Genomic DNA, 27,810 nt, shown 5'->3' with positions numbered 1-27,810 from the left:
ATTTTCATTTAAGAGCAAATTAAATACAGGTCGTTCTGCTATAATGCGACAGTTATATTCCTCTGCAACCTCGCACTGTAGAAAATTATGCAATGGGAAACCACTTTGGAAATTGCGCTGTAGAAGATCCCACTATGGAAAACCCTATACCAGTTCAGTGGAAAGTTTGTGTTTTGCAAACAAAGTCCAAAATTCACCAATCACATTATAGCCAATTAGCACTGATGAAATGCACATTATATAAAAACTACCTGTAGGAGTAGAAGTAGGCCACTTGACCTCTCAAACATGCTCTGCCATTCGCTCAGATCATAGCTGATCTGATTACTTCACATTCCCTTGGTTTTGTTAATTGTATTTCCCCAAAGTTGTGTGTGCAATAGTACTAAACAACATCTGCAAATATTGCCCTTGTCTGGCCACTGGTAAATGTTTGATGATTATTGTTTGTCCATCTTAAAGTTTAGAAATTTGAGCCACCCCTAAGCTAGGCAGTCATGCTTTATCGCTGTGAATATTTAAAGCTGGTCAGCTGAACATCAAAGAACTCTTCTGCCTACATTTTGAACTTCTTTCCCCACCCCACCACAGAAGGAACAATAATGTTTGCTGTAGGTAAACTCATTTGGTATTGTGACCTAAAGTCAAGGAACCATAACAAAATAAAACATAAAACAAAACATTAAGGGAAGCAAAATATTCACATGGTGTAAAAGATTAAAATCTAACAATGGTTTGTGTTGTTTTTTTACAATAATTGTTGTATCCATGAAAATGATGTCTTCCTTTACTGGACACTGGTATTGTTGAACAGGCCAAAAAATACAACAGTTTGTATTCGTTTAACATCTTCAAGGCAGTAAATTCCCTAAGGTACTTCAGAAAAACATTATCAAACAAAATGTAATACCAGGCTTCAGAAGAAAATATTGGAGCAGATGACTAAAAGCTTGGTCCAAAGAGGTGGATTTTAAGTATCTTACAGGAAGAAAGTGAGGGACAGAGATAGGCGTAAGGAGGGAATTTCAGACTTAGAGGACTTTAGCAGCTGATGTACAAGTATATCTTGAGACTGTAGGGCTGGAAGAAATTAGAGACAAGGAGAGATGAAATCATAAAAGAATTTGATAGGAAGGAACGAAATTTTAGAATCTAGGTGCTCTTTAATACTCGTACAGGGCTGACAGTTAAACTAGAATTGGTACACTTGAAGATACGGCCAACAAAGTTGGGATGTATTTGGGGGTAGGACATGGGAGTCTGGTTAGGTGTGGGTTCACCTAGTTAAATCTAGAAAATAACAAAGGGTTCAGCAGTAGATGAGCTGAGGTGTGGACAGTCTTGGATGACCTTTGAGGTGAAAATAAGCTGCATTAGTGATGGAGCAAGTTCATGATGATTCCCATCCTAGGAAGAAAGTGAGGAATGCAGATGCTGGAGATCAGAGTTGCGAGTGTAGTGCTGGAAAAGCACAGCCGGTCAGGCAGCATCTGAGGAGCAGGCGAATCGATGTTTCGAGCATAAGCTTTTCGTCAGGATAATGTTTCCTCATGAAGAGCTTATGCTCAAAACATCGATTCTCCTGCTCCTCGGATGCTGCCTGACTGACTGTGCTTTTCCAACACCACACTTTTGACTCCGATCTCCAGTGTCTGCAGTCCTCACTTTCTCCCAGTCGATTATAACCTTACTGCGAAGCCTCTTCCAAGGATGCCTACCTAGAAGAAGGTCTCCTCCTCTCTCCTCAAGGATATCAGTGAATCTCTCTCTCACTGCACCCTCTCAGGTCATCTCCTCTGCCCTGATTACCATCCTAGTCAAGTTCTACTCTAAGGTTGTGAATAGTCTGGTTTAGTTTCAGATAATTGCTGGAGAGTGGGAAAGGTCAACAGCTCGGACAAGGATTGAGATAATAGCTTCAATTGAAGAAATATTCTGCTCATCCAAGTCTAAATGTCAGAGAAATAATCTAAGATCAAGTGGTGTGAAGATGAGTTAGAATTAGGTGTTGTCAGTTTATTTGTGGACACTAATGTATTTTCAGGTGCTCAGAAATAGGAAGGGCGCATTGCTAGATCCTGGCATCATCAGGTACTGAACTGGAAGTGTAATGAGAAGCATTTGCGCATTATTCACAGGCTGCAACTGGATAGATAAGAAGGGAATCGGGCAGATGTAATCCCACCCAGCTAGATGAGGAAAGAGGGGTCAGTCATGACACAGGCTGCTGAAACGTCCAGTGAATGAGAAAGGGGAAGGAAGAACCTTTGAAATTTAGCCTGTGGAATGGAGGGAAACACCAGACAGCTGATTGGATGGCCTCTGTCTTAATGGCAGAGAATTCTTTTCAACAACTTGGACTTGTTGAAGGAAACAGTGGAGAGAGTATTGAAATTGGTGAGATAAAGGTGTGGATTATCTTTACACTGTATTGCTCAAGAGTATCTGCAGAAACATCAAATGGAACTGGAATGGAAATCTGTAAATATATATTCCGATTAAAAGTTAAATGAGGGAATTCTGCTTTAAAAAGATACACTCACTTCGTAAGCATAAAATGAAAGTTAGCGAGTTTTGAGAAGATTTGTAGCTCAGGTTGAGGTTCTGGATGGAGGTTTGCTGGCTGAGCTGGAAGGTTCCTAATTGAACTTGGCACTAAGTTAAATGATTTTGAATTTTGCCAAGACTTTTCTGGGAGTAGAAGATATGATCATGGATTATTCAAAATCCTTAGGGCTAAACTTAAAGTTAGCAGATAAATTGAGGTAATAATAAAAGGATGCTTAAAATAATTACTCAGTCTTTTAAATTAAAAGGAATGAAGCCTGAATGTGATGTGGTCATCATTGGAATTAGCAAAGATTCAGCTAGAAATAATAAATTAGATTAGATTAGATTACAGTGTGGAAACAGGCCCTTCGGCCCAACAAGTCCACACCGACCCGCCGAAGCGAAACCCACCCATACCCCTACATTTACCCCTTACCTAACACTATGGGCAATTTAGTATGGCCAATTCACCTGACCCTGCACATCTTTGGACTGTGGGAGGAAACCGGAGCACCCGGAGGAAACCCACGCAGACACGGGGAGAACGTGCAAACTCCACACAGCCAGTCGCCTGAGGCGGGAATTGAACCCGGATCTCTGGCGCTGTGAGGCAGCAGTGCTAACCACTGTGCCACCGTGCCGCCCACTCAATTCAAACCTTTTCACTTTGAAATTCTAATCCAATGCACCAGTTAAATGTCCAGTACCTTCACATTTTTGTTTCTTTAAAAGAAACAGTGACCTATCTTCAGTTCAATAAATTTCAGTCCTGCAAATGACCCCACTTTGTTATGATCCCAGGTGATCATAACACTCTGGTTAAATCCCAGAAACTAATTCTGGCTTTACTAGGTCTTGACTTCAATTTTTGCGGTTAGTTACCATTGAGGAGAAGAAAGTAGAAATGGATAAGAAGGTGTAAGAAAGGAAAAGGGAATTGGAAATAAAGCTTGAAAAGGAGAGTGAGCAATAAGGGAAAAACAAAAAATAGAAACAGAAGCAGAAAGATTCAGTGGAAGGTGGTATTTAAAAAGCTTGAACTCCAAAGAGATCAGATCATATTAAACAGTTAACTGAGACATGGCTTAGAACAGTGGAGGAAAAAGAAGAGGTAATTCTAAGCATGAGTCTGATTTGATTTAGGTGGGAATGTGCGTTTAGTATCTAGATTTACAGAGGATGGAGTGGAAAGATGTTTTATTTGCAAAGGTAGCTGGTCAAACAAAATGGCCAAAAGATAGTTGTACCTTTAATGTTAGTGTTTTGACAGGTACAGCTACGAATATGTGCACCAGTTTGCTTAAATAGCAATTCTCGGACAAAAGCTTTTATTTGAAAAAACCTCAATGCAGATCTCCCAAAGTACCTAAATTCTAAGCTGTGCTATGTTGGAGGGCTAGTATTCTTCTATTTATAATGGACTAAAGTCTTGAATAAGTAAGGTGTGAGGAGGATTGTTTAAATGGACTTCTCACAAACTGTACCAAGTTCATAATTAGGGTTAATTTTATGTTTAGCAGGGCCATATAGAGAATTGAATTGATAGGCAGAATATGCTCTTCAAAGTTCAGGTTATGGACTGTTCATTGGGTAGGAAAACAGCAAAACCTTTTTGTATGTGAACTTTGCCAGAAACTCATGAGTAGAAAAAATATTCAGTATGTTTGATATCTAAATGTCTACATTACTGTTCAGTTTCCTGGCTATTGTTATGAAATTGATATTGCTGGTAACACAGAAAAAATTCATAGCATTGGAATTCATAGGAAGAATTAGGATACAATGTAAACTGAAGGATATAATTCTAAAAGGGAGTAGAGGCAACTGAGGGTATATGTATGCAAGTCGTTGGAAGGTCCCAAACATGGTTACAATGCATTGGATCCTGGGCTATATAAACCGAGGTATCGAGTACAAAAGCAGGAAAGTTATTAGCCTTTTTAAAATAGTGTTTCAGCCTCAGCTGGACTATTATGTCTAATTCTTGGCATTACACTTTTGAGATACAAAAATGATTCAAGAATGATTCCAGTGATGAGGAACTTCAGTTATATGGATAAGTTCGAAAAGCTCAGGTTGTTCTCCTTAGAAGAATTGGCCAAGGTGCTCAAAATCGCTACATGTCTAGATAGAATAGACAGACAGAAGCTGTTAAAGGTGTCAGGAACCAGAGAATAAAGATTTAGCAGAGGAACAAAAAGAATTGAGAGAAAAAATTGTTTCAAACAAATGGTTTGGACTGGAATGCACTACCTGAGAGGATGGTGAAGCCATGTTCTCTTACAACTTTCAAAATGGAATTAAATAATCATCTGAAAAAAACAAAAAACAAAAACTAAGGAAGGGGCAGGGGATTTGGAGTAACTGAGTTGTACTTGCAAAGAGCAGGCGTGGACCTGTTGGCCACGGTTGTTTGATGTGCTTCAACCGTCCTGGGATTTTGTCATCCAGTCTTTTGTTGAAACCATTGTGTAGATGTCTGTCATGTGATAATCAGTCCTATTTCTATGTCTTTCTAACTGAATCAGGAAACCAGATTCCATCTATATCAATCACCCCATAGTTGAGTGCAATTGCTATTGTGTAGACAACTTAGCAATATTGCAATATCAATAGGCACAACAGAGTAAGAGTTTCCACCTTGCACATAAGACCATAAGAAATAAGAAGTAGGATGTTCAGCCCCTTGAGCCTGCTCCACCATCTGATAGAATCATGGTTGATCTGATATTCTTCATATCACTTTCTTGTGTTTTTCCCATAGCCCTCGATTCTCTGACTGATCGTGAATTTATCCATCTCAGTCTTAAAAACACAACTTTGGAGGCAAAGTTTATTATCTGTGGCAAAGAGTTCCAAAGACATTCAGCCCTCTCAGAAGCAATTCCTCCTCATCTCAATCTTAAATTATGTCCCTTTATTCTGAGACTACGCCTTCTGTCCCTAGACACTCCCAACAGTATTTACCCTGTCAAGCACCTTAAGAATCCTGCATGCTTCAATGATATTATTTATCATTCTTCTAAACTCCAGTGAACAGAATCCTAGCCTCTTTTAACTTTTGCTCATATAATCAATTCCTCCACCTCAGGGATCATCCTAGTGAACCTTCTTAAATAAGGGGACAAAACTGCCATGGGAACTCCAGATGTAGTCTCATTGGCACCTTGTGCAGTTGCATTAAGACTTGTATACTCTTCTACCAACAATTAGTAAGAAATATATAAAATAAACTTTAGTGGACGTAATCCCACAGAGCATTATCGAATCTGTGGCTTTCAGTAATAGAGGGCTATAGATGCAGAAACTATAAGTGTAATATGCCTTGTTCAATAAAGCAGCTGCTGAAAATGTGTTGCTGGAAAAGCGCAGCAGGTCAGGCAGCATCCAAGGAGCAGGAGAATCGATGTTTCGGGCATGAGCCCTTCTTCAGCTCTGATCTCTAGCATCTGCAGTCCTCACTTTCCCCTTGTTCAATAAAGCAATCTACCAATCAGAACCTCTAATACAAGGATACTGAGAGTTGATGCCACTGGACTTCAATTTTTGGAAACATTGTTTCCTGAGAAGATTTTTAGTAAAACCTGGAGGATGATTGTGCTGAGATCACTGGTAACCTGAACTGTGGGAAGTTGAAATTTGCATCTGCTACTGTAGCTTATTGACCTAGTTTACCAACCTTTCTCCAAAAACTTAGCTGTTTGCTGGTTTTGGTTTCTTTGTTTTGCCTGTTCAAATAGTGTTGAAATGATGGTTGAAATCAAGTTACTTAGTTTGCTGACATGAGAGTAGTACTAAATTAGATTTATGTCACAGTAAAATGTTCCAAAGATAACAATGTCCAATGTGCTGTCATCCCCCATGAGTAAAAGCAAATGTGAAAATGAGTACAATAAAAATACATTTAGAATTTGATTACTGTCTCCTATGTCTAGTGCAGAAAGAATGGGTCAGGAATAATTGAAAAGTATTTGCAACATGAACATAGGCATTTCAGCCAACAAGTTGCCTATTTCATCAAATCCCACCAGTGTCCATTCCTTATAGCAAGATTGTAATGAGTGCATTTTTAAGATCTTGATCAAAATGGGAAAGTAGAAATCTTTCCTCCAGGACATTTGATTCTTATAAAGATACATGGGTTGGCATAAAATGTTAATTTTATCTTAGTCCACAGATGGATGATTTCAAAATCATTTTAATAAAAGCTAAAATGTCTGGATTACAGTGTTCTTGTTAGGTAGTTACTAATCCTCAAATGCACACATTAGAGTTGAAGAATTGGCATCACTCTGTCCAAAGTTCAGTTATTAAGAATGATTAAGTTCTACATCCTGTAACTTGACTCTTTTAAGATTTTAAAAAGAGATTTTATATAAATACAATATGTTGTTTGCCTCATTTGGAACTAGCTTGGAGGAGGTTTTGGATCCTTGCTGTTGCTCTTTCAGGCTTGATGAACTAGCATGATCACTTGAGGTTCACTACTCACTCAACTGCCTGTTACTACAAGACTCTGTACTTCGCTCAACTTGTTTCCTAATCTAATCAGCAGTATTTAAACAACAGTGTTGAATAAAAGGAAATGCGTGGATTTTGAAGTTGCAATTCTTGTAAATGCTCTATATAATTTATATCTTGACCTCACTACCTTTCTTCTTAAATTAAACGTGACTTATTCTGCTTCTTGTGGAACTGAAATTCAGATACTTTGCTATGTTGTTTCAGTATCTTCACATTACCTTTATAATCTGTTTCTTTTCCTCATCTTGCTACTAAATTTTCGAGGAGAAAGTGAGGTCTGCAGATGCTGGAGATCAAAGTTGAAACTTTATTGCTGGAACAGCACAGCAGGTCAGGCAGCATCCAGGGAACAGGAGATTCGACGAAGAAGGGCCTGTGCCCGAAACGTCGAATCTCCTGTTCCCTGGATGCTGCCTGACCTGCTGTGCTGTTCCAGCAATAAAGTTTCAACTTGCTACTAAATTTCCCTATCTGTTTCTTGGTTATTACTTCTCAACTAAGCATCTAAAGTTGTCTGGATTGAGAATTCTAAAGATTCACAACACATTGGGTGAGAAGAGTCCTTTACTTCTGAGAATTAAATAACTGGACTCTTTTCCTGAGATTATGACCCAGAGTGGCTAGATTATTCCATCATTGGAAAGCAGCCTCTCGGCATAAAGCCTGGCCAGACCTCTGCGTTTTATACGTTTCAATGAAATCTGTCTATTATAAATTCCGTAGAAAATAGACTTACTGTATTCCAGCTGTCCTCATTGGACAGCCAGTTAATCCCAAGAATCAATCCATTGAACCTTTATTACACCCCTTCAACACAAGTTGGTCTCTTTTGCACAGGGAGAGGAATGCAAGCAGTACTCGAAGTATGGCACTATATACTTGCAGCATTCTTTATACTCCAAACCTCTTGACATTATCCTTTTATTTCTTGTAGCTACACACAAACTTTGTGATTCATTTACAATCATGTACAAATCCCTCTAAGTACCAATTTTTATAATTTCTCACATTTTAAAAGAAAATTTAAAGCAAAAATTCTGTGTTTCTCCACACATTATTTCATCTACCACCATCTTTTATGTAATGTCTTGCATAATAGTTAAAACCCAAGTGGAGGTGTATTTTCAAGACTGTGCACATAAATGAGTTTTGATTTTCATATTATAGCTAGCAGATTGGTAATTTTTTTATTTTCTAAAGCTAAGTGTTGGGACTTACATTTTACATAGTTTTATTTCATATAGTTATTTAATGTCGTTTTGACATTCCTCCCTTCTTACAAATAAGAATATAGATGGTTTAACTTATGATTTATTAGTCTTTGGATTCACTTAATTTTGACTTTAATTCCAGTATTTTTCTTTTAAATGTTGGCAAAGATTAGATTTTATTCTCTTCATTTTAATTTAAGCTCTCTCCAGCATTGTTGAAGGGAGCATTTATCCTAGTTTTCTGACTTCTCATTCTGCTTTAATAACCTCAAAGAGAAAATCAGTGGTTTCTATATGACAATTGCATATCATTAATTGTCTGAAAGACCACCTTTCCTAAAGGTTTATTCTATTGTTCAGTTTATATCACAGGCAGTAGCTACCCTCCAATGTCTGCCATCAAATTAATTAATAGATTGGCTCCTATTCCATTGGTAAAACATAGCTGTACATTCCAGTAATGTCCGCACAAATACAGTTTCCAACAGGCATCACTATTCTTGAGTGGTGATTCAAATATCAACTCATGAGTGCATACAGAGTTTTAACAAATGAGTGAATAGCTGAAATACAAATTGAACTTTTTAATATTGCATGGTAGAAAATTAATTTAAATTTTGTCAGATTTACTGAGTAAATTATTTTTTTGTTGGTTGCTGAGGATGACATTTATATTGACTATTTTCGGTTGAGCAACAATGAAAGGAAAAGAAATGGTGGGTAGAGTTGAATGTGGAAAATTCGTGACTTTAGTTCACTGCAGAGAAGCCGTACGTTTGATATGATGAATGGGGAGTGGGTTATCAATAAATTAAATGTGTAAGAGCTGGACAAACTTGAAGAGTCAATTGAATAGTTTTTTAAATTAAATAATTAAAATAAAATTACACTTAATAATTTTAAGTTCACACGTGGTTTAGAAATTGTAGTATTTCTTCAAAACTCTCTCTTGGTGATTAAAGTCGAAGTCAGCCAGATGGGGCTGAGGGAAACTGTTTCTATCTTATGGTTAGTGTATAAAAGAATCTAGTTTAAAATTGGTTTTCACTACAGTCACCAGTTTTCAATTAAATTGGCCATCTGGATATTTTTGTATAAGTTATATTATGACGCTTCGGCTAATGTCGAGGACCTCGTGCCTGCCCCTTCCACTAACGTCGAGGACCGTGTGGCTGCTGCTTCCATTTGCGTCAAAGACCAAACATCATGGTCGACTGGACTACTTCTGCTTCTGCCCACATGACCGTTCCAGCATGCACACCCACTCCTGATGAAGTCTTCAATCCCACTCCTGTCCCCAGCTATGCCTTGCCAAGTGTTCACTATCCGTCCATACCTTCCCCTCGCTGAGGCTGAAAGGTCTGTCCTCGGCAAAGGGCTCACCTTCATTCCCCTTTGCCAACACATGAACGAATTCCACACATGTCATGATGTCGATCTCTTTCCTCCACCTCAATGCCTATTTCTTTCAACGGGAATCCAACCCACCATCTAATGACCCCTTCTTCCATCTTCAGCAGACCCCATCCTTCTGGACACCCCTTCCTAGCCTTCCTGGATTCCTTCATCTCAAACTGCTGCCACGACAGCAATCACTTGGATCTCTCCAGCCCTCTCACTAATTCATACCTATCCCCGTTGGTACCTGCATCCCTCTGCTCTCTAGCTCCAACCCCAACCTCAGTATTAAACCTGCCAAAAAGGGGTCATGTTGGTAGAGTGACGAACTGACCTCTACATCGCTGAGGCCAAATGCCAACTCTCTGGGACCACTTCCTAATGTCCCCTTGGTTATGACTTCCCCTCTGATCACCAAGCTGTCATCTCCCAGACCATCAACAACCTTATCATTTCAAGAGGTCTCCCATCTACAGCCTCCAATCTGATAGTTCACCAACCCAAAATCCATAAACTCGACTGCCCCAGTCGATTCATTGTCTCTGTCTGCTCATCTCCTACCACAAATCCATTCTTACCCCTTTGGTCCAGAAGCTGCCTACCGACATTCAAAACACAACCCATGCTCTCCACCTTTTCCAAAACTTTCAATTCCCGGCCCGAAACACCTCAGAGGTACAGACCCTTTACACTTGCGTCTCCCACATGGAGGGCCTAAAAGCCCTCTGCTTCTTCCTCTCCCGTAGGCCTAACCAGTCCCCCTCATTCACTTGGCAGAACTGGCCCTCACCCTTAACAATTTTTCCTTTGATTCCTCCCACTTGCTACAAACCAAGGGTGTGGCAATGGGCCCAAACTATGCTTGCCTCTGTCGGATTCATGGAACCATCCCTCTAACACAACTATACCAGCACCATCTCTCACTTCTTTCTCCGCTATATTGATGACTGCATAGTACTGCCTCATGCTCCCACGAGGAGCTAAAGCAGTTTATCAACTTTGCCAACACTTTCCATCTGGACCATTTCTGACCCCCACCCTCCCCTTCCTGGTCCTTGCCACCTCCATCTCCCGAAACCAATTCACCACTGATATACATTTCAAACCCACTGACTCCAGCAACTACCTGTAAAAACACAATGCTATCAAAATTCCTCCAATACCTCTACCGCATCTGCTCTCAGGATAAGGTATTCCAATCCAGGATATTCCAGATAACCACCTATTTTAGGGACTGCAGTTTCCCCTCCTCACTAATTAAGGGTGCCCTCAACTGCATCTCCTCCATCTCCCTGCATTTCTGCCCTTAAATCCCCCTCCCCCCAACAACAATAAGTATGGAGTCCCTTTAGTCCTTACGTGCCACCCCACCAATCTCTGAATCTAACATGTCAGCCTCTGACATTTCTGCTAGCTAAAATCAGACCCCACCACCAAAATGATATTTCATTTACCACTTCTGTCCGCTTTCCGCAGGGATTGTTCACTCTGCAACTTCCTTGTATACTGTATAATCCCCACCAAACTCGCCACCACACCCAGTACCTTCCCCTTGAACCACAAGAGTTGCAATTCCTGCACCTATATTGCCCCATTCATCCTCGTCCAAGGCCCCACACAGGTCCCTACAAATCTAAGAGATTCACCTGCACCTCATCTATTCATTTTGTTGTTCCCGATGTGGTCTCCTCTATGTCAGGGAAACCAAAACACCATAGATACAGGTAAATCGGTTAACTCCAAGAGAGGTAGGCAGGTAGGGCAGGAGTCTTCTGTGGCTATGCCCATCTCAAACAAGTATGCTTTTTTCGAAAATGTAGGGGGTGATGTACTGAATGATGGACTCGAAGGAGAATGTAGCATGAACAGCCAAGTTTCTGGTACTGAGAATGGTTCCAATGTAATAAGAGGTATGTCGATTGTAAGAGGGGATTCTCCAGACAGAGGGACAGACCGACGTTTCTGCAGCAGGGGGAGAAAAATCAGAATAGTGTTGCCTCTCTGGTGCCTGGATCAAGGATATCATGGATAGAATGCAGAATGTTCTCAAAGAGGAGAGGGATCAGCAGGAGATTGTTGTACACTTTGGAACTAATGACATAGGAAGGAACAAGGATGCGATTCTGAAAGGAGAATGTAAGAAGTAGGAATTTAAAAAGGAGGTCCTCTAGGGTAGTAAGAGCTGATATGAGTAGGAATAGGAGGATAGAACAGATGAATACGTGGCTGAGGAGCTGGTGCAGGGGAAAACTGTTCACATTTTTGGATCATTGGAATCTCCTCTTGGGGTAGAAGTTACCTATACAAGAAGGACAGATTGCACCTGAATTCGAAAGGGACTAATGTACTCTTGGAGATTTGATAGAGCTGCTTGAGAGCATTAAGCTCGTAGGGTGGGGGGGGGAAGGAAATCAATCAGAGACTGGTGTAGTTGGGAAAAGGAACGAGTCAAACAGCCAGGGCAGGCAGGAACAAAGCAGAGAGCAAGGTAGGACTGATAAATTAAACTGCATTTATTTCGATGCAAGAGGCCTAACTGGGAGAGCTAAACTGTGGGCATGGTGAGAAACATGTGACATAGAGACATGGCTCAGAGCAGGACAGGAATGGCAGTCTAATGTTCCATGATACAAATGCTCTCGGAAGGGCAGAAAGTAGGGGTGGGGTGGGGGGGGGGGCCATTGCAAGAGAGGTGGGGGAAAAGCGTTTTTGCTAAGGCATAGCATTATGGTTGTACTTAGAGAGGATATTCTTGGGAATACATCCAGGGAAGTTGTTTGGTTGGAACTGAGAATTGGAAACGGATGATCACCTTAATGGCATTATATTGTAGACCCCCCCCCCCGCACACGCACACACCACCCCCACACACCCTCAAAAGTCAGTGTGAAATTGAGAAACAAATTTGTAAGGAGAGTTCAGTTATCTGTAAAACTAATAGGGTGGTTATGGTAGGGGTTTTAACTTTCCAAACATAGACTGGGACTGCCATAGTGTTAAGGGTTCAGATGGAGAAGAATTTGTCTGTACAAGAAAATTTTCTGATTCAGTGTGTGGATTTATGTAGCAGAGAAGGTGCAAAACTTGACCTACTCTTGGGAAATAAGGCAGGGCAGGTGACTGAGGTGTCAGTAGGGATGCACTTTGGGGCAGTGACCATAATTCTATTAGACTTAAAATAGTGGTGGAAAAGGATAAACTGTAGTTAAATATTGAAGTTCTAAATTAGAAGAAGGCCAATTTTGACGGTATTAAGCAAGAGCTTTCAAAAGTTGATTGGGAGGGCAGATGTTCGCAGGTAAAGGTACAGCTAGAAAATGGGAAGCCTTCAAAACTGAGATACCGAGAGTCCAGAGACAGCATATTCCTGTTAGGGGGAAAGGCAAGCCTGGTAGGTGTAGGGAACGCTGGATGTTTAGAGAAATTGAGGTTTTGGTTAAGAAAAAGAAGGAAACATATGTCAGGTATAAACATCAGAGATAGAGTGAATCCTTAGACAAGTATAAAGGCAGTGGGAGTATACTTGAGGGAAATCAGGAGGGCAAAAGGTGGACAAATAGGGATCGCTTGAACAAATAGGGTTAAGGAGAATCCAAAGGGATTTTATAAATATATAAAGGAGAGAACAGGGCCCCTCAAAGATCCTGATTCCTGAAGAAGGGCTTATGCCCGAAACGTCGATTCTCCTGTTCCCTGGATGCTGCCTGACCTGCTGCGCTTTTCCAGCAACACATTTTCAGCCCTCAAAGATCAGCAAGGCAGCCTGTGTATGAACCAGAGGAGATGGGGGAGATACTAAATGAGTATTTTGCATCAGTGTTTACTGTGGAGAAGGACATGGATGATCTAGAATGTGGGGAAATAGATAGTGGCATCTTGAAAAATGTCCATATTAAGAAGGAGGTGGTGCTGGATGTCTTGAAATGCATAAAAATGGACAAATCCCCAGGACCTAATCAGTGGAAAGTGATGGCTGGGCCCTTTGTTGAGATATTTGTATCATTGATAGTCACAGGTGAGGTGCCAGAAGACTGAAGATTGGCAAACGTGGTGCTATTATTTAAGAAAGGTGGTAAGGGAAAGCCAGGGAACTATAGACCAGTGGGTCTGACATCACTGGTGGGCAGGTTGTTGGAGGAATACCTGAGGAACAGGATTTACGTGCATTTAGAAGACAGGGTGGTGGAGGGTTGCTTTTCAGACTGGAGGCCTGTGACCAGTGGTGTACCACAAGGATCGGTGCTGGGTCCACTGCTTTTCATCATTTATGTAAATGATTTGGATGTTAACAATCAAGGTATAGTTAGTAAGTTTGCAGATGACACCAAAATTGGAAGTGTCTTGGACAGCGAAAAAGGTTACCTCAGAGTGCAACAGGTCTTGATCAGATGAGCTAGAGGGCTGAGGAGTGGCAAGTGGAGTTTAATTTAGATAAATGTGGGATACTGTATTTTGGAAAGGCAAATCAGAGCAAGACTTATACATTTAATGATAAGGTCATGCGGAGTGTTGCTGAACAAAGAGACCTTGGAGTGCAGTTTCATAGTTCCTTGAAAGTGGAATTGCAGATAGATAGGATAGTGAAGAAGGTGTTTGTATGCTTTCCTTTATTGGTCAGAGTATTGATCATGTTGTCGCTGTACAGGACATTGGTTAAGCCACTTTTGGAATAGAACATAGAAAAGTACAGCACATAACAGGCCCTTTGGCCCACGATATTGTGCCGAGGTTTAATCCGAATGTAAAATATAATAATTTAACCTACGCGCCCCTCAACTCACTGCTCTCCATGTGCCGGTCCAGCAGTCGCTTAAATGTCCCTAATGACTCTGCTTCCACCACCACTGCTGCCAAAGCAATCCATGCATTCACACCTCTCTGCGTAAAGAACCTACCTCTGACGTCTCCTCTGTACCTTTCCCCTAATACCTTAAAACTATGACCCCTCATACCCGTCAGTCCTGCCCTGTGGAAAAGTCTCTGGCTATTGACTATCCATTCCTCTCATTATCTTGTATACCTCGATCAGGTCTCCTCTCTTCCTCCTCCTCTCCAGAGAGAAAAGTCCGAGCTTTTTCAACCTTTGTGTGCAATTCTGGTCTCCCTGCTATCTGAAAGATATTGTGAAACTTGAAAAGGTTCAGAAAAGATTTACAAGGATGTTGCCAAGGTAGGAGGATATGAGCTATTGGGAGAGGCTGAATAGGCTGGGGCTGTTTTCCCTGGAGTGTCAGAGGCTGAGGGATGACCTTATAGAGGTTTATAAAATCATGAGGGGCAGGATAGAGTAAATAGATATGGTCTGTTCCCTGGGGTGGGACAGTCTAGAACTAGAGGGAATAGTTTTTAGGGTGAGAGGGGAAAGATTTGTAAGTGAAATAAGAGACTTGTCCACACAGAAGGTAGTGCGTGTATGGAATGAGATGCCCGAGGAAGTGGTGGAGGCTAGTACAATTGGAGCATTTAAAAGGCATGTGGATGGGTATATGAATAGGAAGGGTTTAGAAGGATATGGGTCAAATGCTGGCAAATAGGACTAGATAAGGTTAGGATATCTGATTCGCATGGATGAGTTGGACAGAAGGGTCTGTTTTGGTACTGTACATCTGACTCTAAATGCACTCGGGGACCAGTTCACGGAGCATTTGCGCTCTGCATGTATCAACCAACCCGACCTCCTCATTGCCATCCATTTTAATTTCCCCTCCCACTCCTCCAGTGACATGTGTACCCCTTGGTATCCTCCACTGTCAGAGTGACACCAAATGTAAACTGGAGGAGTAACACCTGATATTTCGCCAGGGGAACTCGCAAACCTATGGCCTCAATACTGACTTTACAGCTTCAAAATCTCTGCACCCTCAACTTTATCCCATGTTCAGCTTCCTCCTCCTCCTGCCCCCGTGACCTTGCCTCACCTCACCTAACCTGTCTATCTGCCTACTCAACAACCTGCTCCACCCCTCCTGCTGACCAATCACAATAACCTCCTACATGCATCCACCTATCACCATCCCACCTACCCTTCCCCAATCCCACACCCTTCCCTCTGTATATTTTTGGGCTCTCTCCGTCTCCCCAGTCCTGACAAAGAGTTTCGCCCTGAAATATTGATTTTCCTGTTCCTCAGATGCTGTCTGACCTGCTGTGCTTTCCCCAATTCTCATCTATTGACTCTGGCTTCCAGCATTTGCAGTCCTTGCTGTCTCCATTTTATGACTTGTGTTGGATAAATGCTGTAGGGTGAGAGATTGTTGAATGGCCCAACTGTAATCTAGTTTGGGAAAGTGTTTGGCAAAATTATACTAATTGAGTCAAATTCTGCAGACAGAAAGCATATACAGATGTATGGTTTTAATGTTTATAATGCTTAAACATTTTTGTTTAGATTTTCATCTTGTTCTGCTTATTGTATTTCAAACTCTGAGTAACTTGTTTAGAGGAGATTAGGATTATTTTCATTAGAACCACAGAGTTTGAGGGGGTTCCTGATTGAGGTCTACAAAATCATGAAAGGTATAAACGGTGTTTAGCAAGAAACTTTTTCCCAGAGTCGGGGACTCAATCAGTAGACGTCATGAGTTCAAGGTGGGAGTGGAAAAGTTTAAGGGAGATAAGCGTGGAAAGTTCTTTACGTAGAGGGTGGAGGGTGCCTGGGACACATTGTCAGTGGAGATGGTAGAGGCAGGCACTATAGCGTCACTTAAGATATATCTAGACAGATACATGAATGGGCAGGAAGCAAAGGGGTACAGATCCTTAGAAAATAGACGGCAGGTTTAGCTAGAGGATCTGGATCGGTGCAGGCTTAGAAGGCTGAAGGGCCTGTTACTGTGCTGTAATTTTCTTTATCCTTTGTTTCACTTCAGAACTAATATTGTAGCAATCTTTTGATATGACAAAAGAAATTTGATTTTATGTCTGTTTCCTGCTGAATCACAGTCATTTTTGGTTATCTCCTTGATAGACCATTCAATTTTCATTAAAGTTTTAATTTTCACTCCCACTATGTGATCAATACAGGCTTAAGGCCCAGGTGGGTTATCAGAAACATAAAATCTTCCCCTAACAGTGATCATGTTCGTGCCATCTCTCCAAACATCACTTTCCACCTCTCTAACATCACTTAACTTGAAATCTGTGGTTCCCATTTGACAGCACTATGTTTGATTCATAACTGTCCTCTGGAACGCACTAGCGACCCACTCAGTCAAAAAGAGTTTGGGCACAGAAACTGAAGCTGTCTTTTTCGGCTTCGTTCATGCCCCATGAAAACATGAATTAAAAGAAAAAATTCCTTCAACCCTACAACCCTGAGATTTCTACACTTCTCTAATTCTGGCCTCTTTCACATTCCTGATTATAATTCCTCCACTGTTTGCTGTGTTTTCAGTGGCCATGTTTTCAGTTACCTGGGCCCCAACCTCTGGATTTTGCTCCCTGAATTGCTCCGTCTCCTCTTCACTTGTCTCCTTTGAGATGCTTCTTGAAGCATACCTTTTTGACAGAGCTTTGGATCTTCTAATATCTCCATGCCTTGCTTGGTCTCCTTTACTTTGTCTTAAAATGCTCTGGTAATTTGTATTGTGTCACATATTTCTTACAACTTCCTTGCTCGAGCATCTTCAACTCTATTTATCTGTGTTGATTGCTTTGGTTCTCTGTTATACTCCTGACAAGATTCTTTCCTGTTTGGTAAGCATTTGTGTTGACCAATGAACTGCTACCAACATAATGCTGCCATAATTTGGTCATTTCTATTACATAACATCTATTTTAAAATTTTGCTTCTATTGTCATTTACAAATGTTTACCCTCTATTTAAATAAACTATTATTTGAGTATGTCATACAAATCAGTTATATATGGAAAGCTATCAAAAGCTAAAAACATACATAAAATCATTGTACGTTTATTTCAAAATTAAATCTAAAAATGAAACATTGTCAAATGATATTAAATAAAACATTTATCTGACTGCAACTGAAAAAATGCTAAATGGTTCAATATGAGGTGGCATTTGTCAGTTTGAAATTAACTTTTAATTCTGATGTCTTGAGTTTTATTTCAGCATCATAATAAATTTATATCCATTTCCTCTTTTCTCAATGTGTTACTGCTGCTGCTGATGTGATGTATAGGTGCACTGGATTAGCCAAAAATTAATGTGGAACATTAGAATAAATAAAGCCATTCATTTGGTTAGAATAAGTGCATCACAATTTAGACAATTACTTCATTTTAAGTTGTCTTTGCAGTATGTTTTAAATTTGAGTGCCTTGACACTCATAGTTTGAATATGCGCACTTATCTCCTTGCTTATTCTTTGGATCATGGCTAGAGACTGTTGTAGCCAGTCATCATGAAAGATAGGCTGGGCGGACCTGTAGAACACTTGTTTTGGGATTTTAAAACTCAGGTTTAAGTTATAAATCTAGGGATAATATAATGAAAAGGTGTTTGGTAGCTTAAAAGTTTTGTTTATGAAATTATTCACAGGTTCATAACACTAGTTTTCTGGAACATATTGAAAGATTCCCTGTCTGTATGTTGAATATTGTATGCTAACCATGTTCTGATATTTCTTGCTTCCTGACCAATTATGCTAACCCTCCATTTGCATGCTCTCTAAGATACTAACCATATTCTTCATTAGTGCAGAATGCTTTTTGCATTTTTTTGCTTAAATTTGCAACTAATAGATAATAGTTTGGCCATTTATTGCTGAAAGATTTAATTTTTGTTCCTTGAATAATGCTGAAGTTTTCAAATCTACATGAAGAGCAATATATTTACAAACCGATAATTGTTTTAAATCTCCATTGTGGAACTGAGAAGCAAAAAGTAAACAGTTTATTCAAAAATCTTGTACATCTGTGTTAACCACTGTCTGGTCCCCTTTTCTAAGCTGGAGCCACCTTTGGCAAGTTCAAATGCCTGGCAGCAGCTACAGAAGCTGAACCAGGATCTACAAGCTGAGCTGGAAGTTCAACAACAAAAACAGGAAGGGGTAAATGCACAAGCTCAAAGCCTAAAAAAAAGCTATCAGGATGCCAAGGAGCTCCTGAGACAACAAGAGACAAAAATGCAAAACCTTCAGGCCAGATTGGACATTTCTTTATCAGAGGTTGCCATAAATGAACAGTCATTATCTAAAACACAAAATGATTTGCGCCTTGAGCGTCAAAAGTATAAAGAACAAGCAGATGAATACGAGAGAAAACTAAGTATGTTTAGCAATAAGTTGCAAGAGAGTGAAGAGAAGCTTCGAGAGGTAGAGGGGCTCCTTCTTGAAAAAACACAAGCTTTTAGGGATCTAGAAAGACAAATGGCTCTTCAGGATGACTATCAGCGTGAAGTCAGGCGACTACAAGAGCATCTAGAAGGAGTAACCAGTCGGTTGCAGAACAGTGAACAAGGGGTCATTCTGAGTGAAGAACGTTTTCAGAAACAATATGAGAGCCTGAAAGACAAATATGAAAAGGAAAAGGATATCCTATCACATGGTGTACAAGAAGCTGAAGAGAAAGTTAGAGAATATGAAGATCGTCTGCAGTCTTTTGAGGTTCAGTTAGAGAGAGCTCAAAAAGAAAAACTGGCAGTATCTTTCAAAAGCAGTGAAATGGTGAGACAAATGGAAGAACATGTTGAGATGACTGAAGGCACAGTTAAAAGGCTGACCCATGACATAGATATTTTGTCAGCTGAGAATGAACAATTGAAGCAACAACATCAGGAAATTGTCAATCAGTTGACAGAAGCTGATAGAGAGGTTGAAGGACTGAAGTTAGAATTGGTGAAGGAGCGAGCAAGATATAGAGATTTGAATGAAGATTTTGAAAAAGCTATTCAAGAGGTGAATAAACTTAATAATGAAGTGGAAGAAAACAATTTTAAAATGGTGTCACTGAAGGAATCTTATGAGAGGGAACTTGAAAAGAAAAATAAAGACTTCAACGAGGCTTTAATTAAGCTGAAAGTTTTAGGTACCAGCTTGGAGGAGACAGAAAAGAAACTTCAGCTTAAAGAGGCTACACTTAAAGGCCTTGGTTGGCAGGTACCAACAGACATTGATATGCTTATAGAGAAGAAAGAAGAACTTCAAAATAAGTTAGAAGAAGCTGAAGCTAGGTTGGCTCAACAGGAGATAAAACTGCAGGTAACTGAAAACAGTTATCAAGAACTTCTTTCCCAAAGCAATAAACTCCAATCAGATACTGAAACTTCAAGAAAAAATGCTGAACATGGAGCAAGAAGAAACCTGATAGGTAGTTCTACAGTTGAAAATATTCTTCATGCCACAAGCAGTTCATTTGAGCCAGTGGAGCTTGAGATCTCAATTAGTTGTATCGCACAGCTTTCGAAAGAATTAATGGCAAGGCTTCAGCTTTTGGAGAGCCAGTTATCAGCAGTGACTGGTTCAGTAGGACAAACATGCACAGAATGTTGGTTTTCAGGACTGCCGTCCTCTCTGAATACCGAAAGTTCATGCTACAAAACAGCAGATGGTTGTATTATAGATCTGAAAAAATGTCTGGAAATTATATGCACACTTGAAACTAAGCTATTAATAACAAAACAAACCATTAAAGGGGAAACTGCTTGTCCTTTAGATGGATCAGCAAGTCTGCAATGTAATGCTAAAACTCATGGAGGACTGTCGGACCCTGAAGTTCATTTAAAAGAGCAGGGAAAAGAAAACCAGTCATTAACTTATTCAATGTCTCAGCAGCTTTCCAGTTCAAATGTCAGACTTAAGATACGAGTGCAAGCTGCAAACTTTGAATTCCAAGCACTGCAAGCTAAACTGTTTCAGTTGCGTCAAGTGTTGGAAGGTTTACAGCAGAAAACTGGTCAGCTTGCTCAAAGATGGGACTCTGAACAACATGGACAATTGTCTGACTTGGTACATGCATTGCAAAGTTCAGTACAATACTTGCAACAAATGGAAGAAAGTCTAGCCAGAAAAGAGAGAACATTATTCAGTGAAGAATATTTAATGAAAGCCTCTTTATCAGAGGAAGAAAAACTACAATGTTTAGTTGACAAACTGGCACTTGAAGCAGCAACACTTGATAATATTGCTGATGCTTTGCAGAATTCTGACTCTGGAATAAAAAGTACTTTAGATGAAATTAGAAAGCACAGTGAAAACATTACTCTGATTTCACTAGAAGAAGTCAGTAAAATAGGACCTTCAGTTCTCAACAAATTATTAATTGAAGGAGAATTTTGGACAAATTTTCCTATGATCCATGAAAGCAAGACATCAGATGTTGACGAACAATTGAATGAACCCATGGGAAGTTATCTCAAAATGATGGCAAACAGTACTTTGGTAAAAGGCGAAATTATGTTCTGGGCTCATAATATTTTGGAGGCTTCAGAAGAAAAATTACAACATTTGAAAGCACAGTATATGAAAATGCATCACAGAAACCAGAACCATAAACAGATGCTCAGGAATGTTCTTGATGCGTATGGCACATGTCGGTTTGATGGGCTGCTTGAGGAAATTCGAAGTGAACTAAACCATGATGAAGAAGGTGAATCACTGTTCTTATGTTCACAACCACTCAAACTGCCATTAGCATCTGTTTCTGCTGACCAAGATTTTGAACTTCAAGTAAGGGCAGAGTTAGTACAACAAATTAGGAGAAATGCTTACACGTTGAAGAAAATGTCAAACTCCATTCAGTCAGGCACAGATGATGATCTTTGCCTCTTGGCCAGAAGGCTTGTTCACAGTATGGATTGCATACCTGCATTGAGCAGACATAGTAATTCAAAAATTATGTGGCCTTTTCTGCTTCAGGATGCAGTCTTACAGGCTGAATTATCATATGTAATCTCCAAGATTCAGTTGAAGCATGACCTCGCACAAAGTGGGAATATACAGCTGAGATTGGAGGCAATGAAGATGGAACACTCAAACTTCACTACTTTGTTACAGAGCAAACATGCTGCTGAGCTGAAAAAGCTGAAAGAGCAACAGGATTTGGAGCTAAAGAAATTAAAAGAGGAGATTGTAGAGTTTAAAAAGTTGGATATTTCACAACCGGGCATTTGTGCTGGAACAACTCATATCCAAATTGAGGGAGAACCAATTGACTCATTAGACAAAGCTATTGAACTGCAGGACATGGCAGCAAGGCATAAGAAGGAGCTGCGGGAAGTGAGAGAAGCATATGAAGCAGAGGTGGAGAAATTAAAAAGGGAGATAACAAGGGCAGGGGAGACACTCAGACTGAAAACTGAAGAAAATGTGAAGGAAATAGATTCATTGACTATCTGCATGGAGAATTTAAAGGCAAAGCATGTTGAAGAGCTCAGGAGACGAAAAGAAGATTTTAAAATGGAGAAGAGAGAGCTAGAGCAAAGGTTTGCGAGAATAAAAGAAGAACTCACACATGAAATAGAAGCTTTAAAAGAATGTAGCAATCTCAAAGAGGTGGATGTTGTATGTGATCTGCAGAGATCCACTGACCAGTACAGAAAAACAGCAAATGAGCCACCTTCTGTGATCTTGCTGAGAAATCGCATACAAGAGCTGGAGTCCCAGATAGATGTCATGAAAAATAAGATTGAAGTCGGCCCAACAACTCTGCGGGAGAAATATGAAAAGGACTTGGAGAACCTCAAGGTGTCCATGTGTTTAATAATACCGACTAGTATCTGCATGTTGCTTGTAGCGTTACACCTTGCTGCCAGCAATTAGCTTGTTTGTGTTCTGTTTAGTCGCTCAGCCTGCATGGAGGATAGAATTGCATGATATATTATTGAACTGGGCAAAATCATGCAGAGTAAACTTTGCAAATTCTGGGGAAATGGTAGAAAGAATCAAATACTATTGGGGTAAAATTTGCTGAACAGTAAGAAACTAATTGCATAACTTTGCATAAAAATATATTATGAAAAACACTTTCATTCTGAACTCAGCTAGCTTTATGGCATGAGTGCACTTGAATTGTACCTGAAATTTGCCCAGTTCTTCTCTTTCCTGTGCTTTTAAGCAATCCTTTCAAATACAATTGAACCCGTTTTACTATTATGCAACTGGATTGTTTTGATGACTTAACCACCAATTAAATGTATGTTGTACTTGAAGGAATCGAGGGTACTGTCCAAGTAAATTCAGTGTAATGATTTGTCCTATCATCTGAGGTTAAAAAATTAGTATACCTCAGATTACACAATAAATAATTATATCCTGTTGTTTGTATACACTCTTTGCCATTAATTTATTCTTCATGTATAAAATCATTTTATTAGACCAATGTAAAGTTTTGCCCCTTTTGAGATTTGTCAAACTGTAAAACCTTTTACAAATTCGAACAAATATCCTAAGTAAAGAAAAGGTTACAAACTATTTTCTTCTAACAAGCCTGCACATTAAAAATAAATTTTCTCTTTTAGTTGCAATATTTCATTTAATTTGAATAATATCATTTGTCAATTCAGTTAAATATTTTGGATTTATGATTGTCAAAACAGTGGGTTCAATTGCACTTGATTAAAAACATCTCTTCATAGCTGTCCAGTGTGCTCAGTAATGTAAATTGATGGTTATGTTGCCCTTTGCAGTTTGCCTTGATGCTATGCTACTAATTTATGAATTTCCCTTTTCTCTTTCCTTCTTTTTCAGCTGGCTACATATCTCTATCGCACTTTGAGGCATTAAAAACTAGCAACTTATTTCTTGTCAAGAAATGCTGTAAAATCCTTAAATTTATAATATTTTATATTTAGAAAGAGGTCACCTTTTACACTGTTCAAAAGTCTTTAAATTGTCCCAAGTGATAAAGTGCTTGGGTGACTAACAGAATAGTGCCTTTTTCCCTCTGGCAGCTTGAGTTCAAATCCAATAAGCTACATAAATGAACATTTTCTTTGTGTCAGCATTAAATGCCACATTAATCTTTGGGGCCCATAGTTCAACTCATGATGTGTGTTTACTAAGATCATATCTAGCAAGGCGTTGTTCATGTGAGGGGGATTTGCATGTTTGTGATTACTAACAGCCATCAGTTGACCCGACAAGCATTTTTTTTGGATTATCAGCTCGGTGTGCTGTGAAGAAGATTGGCTGCTTGATTGAAATAATGGAGGGTGATTGACACTGAGATCTGTGGGCCATTGAAAAGTTAACAGTTCGTGGGACAGAGGAAATGATGAATATATTTCTGAAGAGCTATTGATTTTTGTGCTTCAGTAAAGTGATGCGATAGTCAAGCATACAAGTGTATGTTTGAATCCATTTTGAATTTGCTATTCAGTAGCTCCTGAGTTTTCAAAGCAAGTGAAGGTTAAAAAAAATCATACAAGGGTTATACAAAATAAGCATACATAATATTTAAGCATGTAAAAACAAAGCACACGCATTGAAAATCTGAGAAATAAGATTTTGTGGAATTGCACAACAGTTCAAGAAAATTTGATAATGTTTCTGCTGTGATCCTTTGTCAGAATTTGTATTGCAGTTCAGTTCTGATAAATGGGCCACAGTTGAGGATAAGCTTTCTGTTTAGATTTTGATCGATATGCTATGCATTTCCATCACTTTGTTTGTATTTTATATTTATTGTATTTTTGAAAATCTTCACCCATAGAATGCATTGCCCTACTTTCACATCTGTCACTGCGTGGATTTATATTGTCCTGGCACGAGGTTTGCATTTATTAGATTCTGTTAAATTTTTGGCGCAAACTAAAACCTTAGTTTGGAATTTGACACTGGTCAAGGAGATGCTGTTCAAGCCAGATCAGTTGCATGTTGTAAAGAGGCAGGTCCAGTAGAAAGTAGTTTGATTAATTACACTCCCATTATGTGTTGGAACATTGGTTGACTCTTATAATCTAATGATGGCAAACATTTTACTATGTTGGGATATTGCATCTAGTCACTGACTTAGAGCATTTTGCAGTGGCTACAATGATTACTGGACTTTTGTATTTTGGGCCAGTGAAGAAACTGATTTGGAATACCTCTGACTGGGTACAAAACAATTTTCCACACAACAGCAACTTCCCTGAGGCCAGTCAATACCCAGCAGTCTCAAAGTCATAGCTTCTATTATGATTAATAGATTTGCTTTCGGATGTAAAGAATTCTTCCCCTCAGTCTCTACCTTAGTGAACACAGACTGTGATTTGATGAATCTCTGTTTTCTATATAGAGAATCAGTCTAAACTTATGAAGAATTCTGAAAGAAGTGCACTGAATCCTTCCAAAATAACTTGTTTTAAGTGAAGTTTGTTGACGCAGTGTGTTTTGGTGAATATTTGTACTACTTGGCCATGAAGCCTCACATTAATTGCTGTGATAAATGTCACCAATATGCTTTGCTGTTTAGAGGGTAAAATTTGTAATAGAAAATTCCACAGCAGTTTGACCATAGCTCTCTAGGATAGTGCTTTCTGACAGTTCAAAGAGGCAAAATGAAGAATAAAACTCAGATTTTGTCATGAAACGAATTGATTCAGTAGTACAGTATGCTATGGCAAAGTAGGATATGTTTGTGCAGCTTATAAATTGAATTTCATTTCAAATTGTGACGAGCAAAACTCTTTTTGAATGTTCCCTGGAATAGAAGGGGTGAACACGTGGAAAAATCTATTTTATTAATTTTCCTATCCTAAAAAATTGTAGTCATTGGAGTCCTGAGAGCAGATCTGGGCACCCACACCTTAGCATATATTAGCTTTGAAGGGAGTACAGTATAGGTTTACAAGAATGAGACCTGAACTTCAGAGGCTAAGTTATGAGGAGAGATTATAAAAATTATGCCTGGTTTTCTCTAGAATTTAAATCTCAGAATATGTTTTGGCTAAGCAAAGATATTAAGGGATATGGGCCAAAGGCAGATATATGGAGTGAAACCACAGATCAGCCATGATCTCATTGAATATGTACAGCTCAGTCACCTAGAAGGAAAAAGGCAACTTAATAGGATGATTTTTCACTTGAGGGACATTTCAATAATTCACAGCAGTTTCGTGTCATTTTTAGATCTTTTGTAGCTCAGTTGCCAGTTCAGTACATGAAAACTTTGCAATTGCTGATGTTGAAGAAAAGATGAAAGGTGCCAGTGCAGAATGGGAAAAAAAGCATTGTTAGTATACTTCATTGATCAGTTTTCTATAAATTAATTAGTGAGATGTTATCAGCAGTTAATTGTTTTTCATTGGCTATTCTGAGACCCGATATGCAGTATACTGTTGCAGGAAAGGCATTTACTTGACCACTTGATACCACTGACTTTCTGGTCATCTTGCTGTTGCTGTGAAGAAATCCTTTGGAAAATACGGCCTAACGATATTCTTGAGAAATACCATTAATAAGGTGTTGAGTTACTCCAGGAACTTAACAGAAACTGTTATGTGCTGGACCTCTCAGTAATAGCAACCCTCGTCATTTATAATCTAGAGAGTTATGGTCTTCTCATTATCCTTGGGTATTGTTTTGAATTCTGTGGTCTGTATACTAAATAGTGAGGGTTGTTGAATGCTAAATTTTATCTGTACATTTGCCATGTACACAGTTTTAATTATAATTTAATCTGAAATGTGCAAAATATTGGGAGGAAAATCTCACTGGCTGCATTAATGCACATCCTAGTAGCACAGTCAGACATGAGGGGTGACCTTATAGAGGTTTACAAAATCATGAGAGGCATGGATAGGATAAATAGACAGTCTTTTCTCTGGGGTCAGGGAGTTCAGAACTAGAGGGCATAGGTTTAGGGTGAGAGGGGAAAGATATAAAAGAGACCGAAGGGGCAACTTTTTCACGTCGAGGGTGGTACATGTATGGAATGAGCTGCCAGAGGAAGTGGTGGAGTCTGGTACAATTGCAACACTTAAAAGGCATCTGGATGAGTATATGAATAAGAAGGGTTTGGAGGGATATGGCAGATGCTGGCAGGTGGGACTAGATTGGATTGGGATATCTGGTTGGCATGGACAGGTTGGACCGAAGGGTTTGTTTCTGTGCTGTACATCTCTGTGGCTCTATGAATGCCGAGGTACCATTTAATGGTCAGCTCTTGTGAAATCTCACTATGATTATCACCTACTTTTTATTTAACAATGGAGAAGGGAAGAAAATAACACTAAGCTGTGGTCAACTAAGGCTTTAAAATCAAGCCAAAAATTCTAGTAATGCAAATTAGGCTAACATCATATTAACAAAAGAACCTGCAGTTCTGACATAAGGTGGACCAATCACATTTTGTAGTTAGGTCTTAAATGTGCCACATCTGCACAATAAGTTCTGTTGCATCATTATTAATTCTAGAGAGTTGTTTTTAATGATATTTGCTTCAGTTATGCATCTAGTAAGCTCGTGGTTAGATGTTCAGAGCATAGTCTTTTTTTCTTCTCGATAGGACCAATAGCAGTTTTTGTTTGTGAACACTCCTCCATAGAGAACTGGATTAAACTTGTTAACCTTGAACAATTGGTGTCTGTCAGTGAAAGCACTTGTTTGACCTATCTCCACCCCAGCTGGATTTGAACACAGGCCCCAGCAGTGAAAGGGCAAATTTTGAATACAGTTTGGGAAAACTGCAGTATGTCACACTATTGTAAATGCATTCCTTTGAATGTATTTGTGATGTTGCTCATAACTACTAGAGCAGTTCTTCCCTTGTTATTTCTTTGTCTCCTTTGCTGTTATGTGCCCTTTAAAACAAATCTCTTATTTACTATTTCAAATTAATATAATTGAAAAACTGAACAAGTAAAAGTAAGTAAGTAACATTTTCCACATAGCACACAATTGATTTTTAAAATTTTGAAGAAAACTCTTGTTTTTGACCAAGGGAGAACTCAGTGCAGACAGTTGTGACTTACACTATTTGGAACTTTATAAGGGATTTGTCATGATTATTTTTCTCGCCTTGATCTTTAGGCTACATGTGAACGTGGATTTTCTGCTATGGAAGAATCACATCAGAAGGTAATAGAAGAGCTTCACCGACAGCACCAACGAGAACTAGAGAACCTACAGGAAGATAAAGAGCGGTTGTTAGCTGAAGAGACAGCTGCTACCATCTCTGGTATGTGAGGAATGGATGAGGATGCTTTTTCTCATTGGTATCTTTGGGAATTTAAATTGGGAGTGTCT

At 39.4% G+C, this 27,810-nt stretch overlaps 1 protein-coding gene across 1 annotated transcript in view; it reads left to right on the top strand.

The window, feature by feature from the left end:
* Positions 1-27,810, top strand: part of mpripb (myosin phosphatase Rho interacting protein b) — a 333,783-nt gene that overhangs the window by 267,195 nt on the left and 38,778 nt on the right. The window contains exons 14-15 of the mRNA XM_088000357.1: positions 18,592-22,326; positions 27,595-27,742. Of these exons, the coding sequence (XP_087856483.1) occupies positions 18,592-22,326; positions 27,595-27,742 (3,883 nt within the window). The remainder of the gene's footprint in view (positions 1-18,591; positions 22,327-27,594; positions 27,743-27,810) is intronic.

Source organism: Chiloscyllium plagiosum, unplaced genomic scaffold, assembly GCF_037043375.1.
Source record: "Chiloscyllium plagiosum isolate Xiang-an unplaced genomic scaffold, Cpla_swu_hap1 HiC_scaffold_25, whole genome shotgun sequence".
NCBI classification, from domain to species: Eukaryota; Metazoa; Chordata; class Chondrichthyes; order Orectolobiformes; family Hemiscylliidae; genus Chiloscyllium; species Chiloscyllium plagiosum.
Note: the sequence above shows the minus strand (reverse complement) of the source record. Positions and strands in the feature narration are given on the sequence as shown.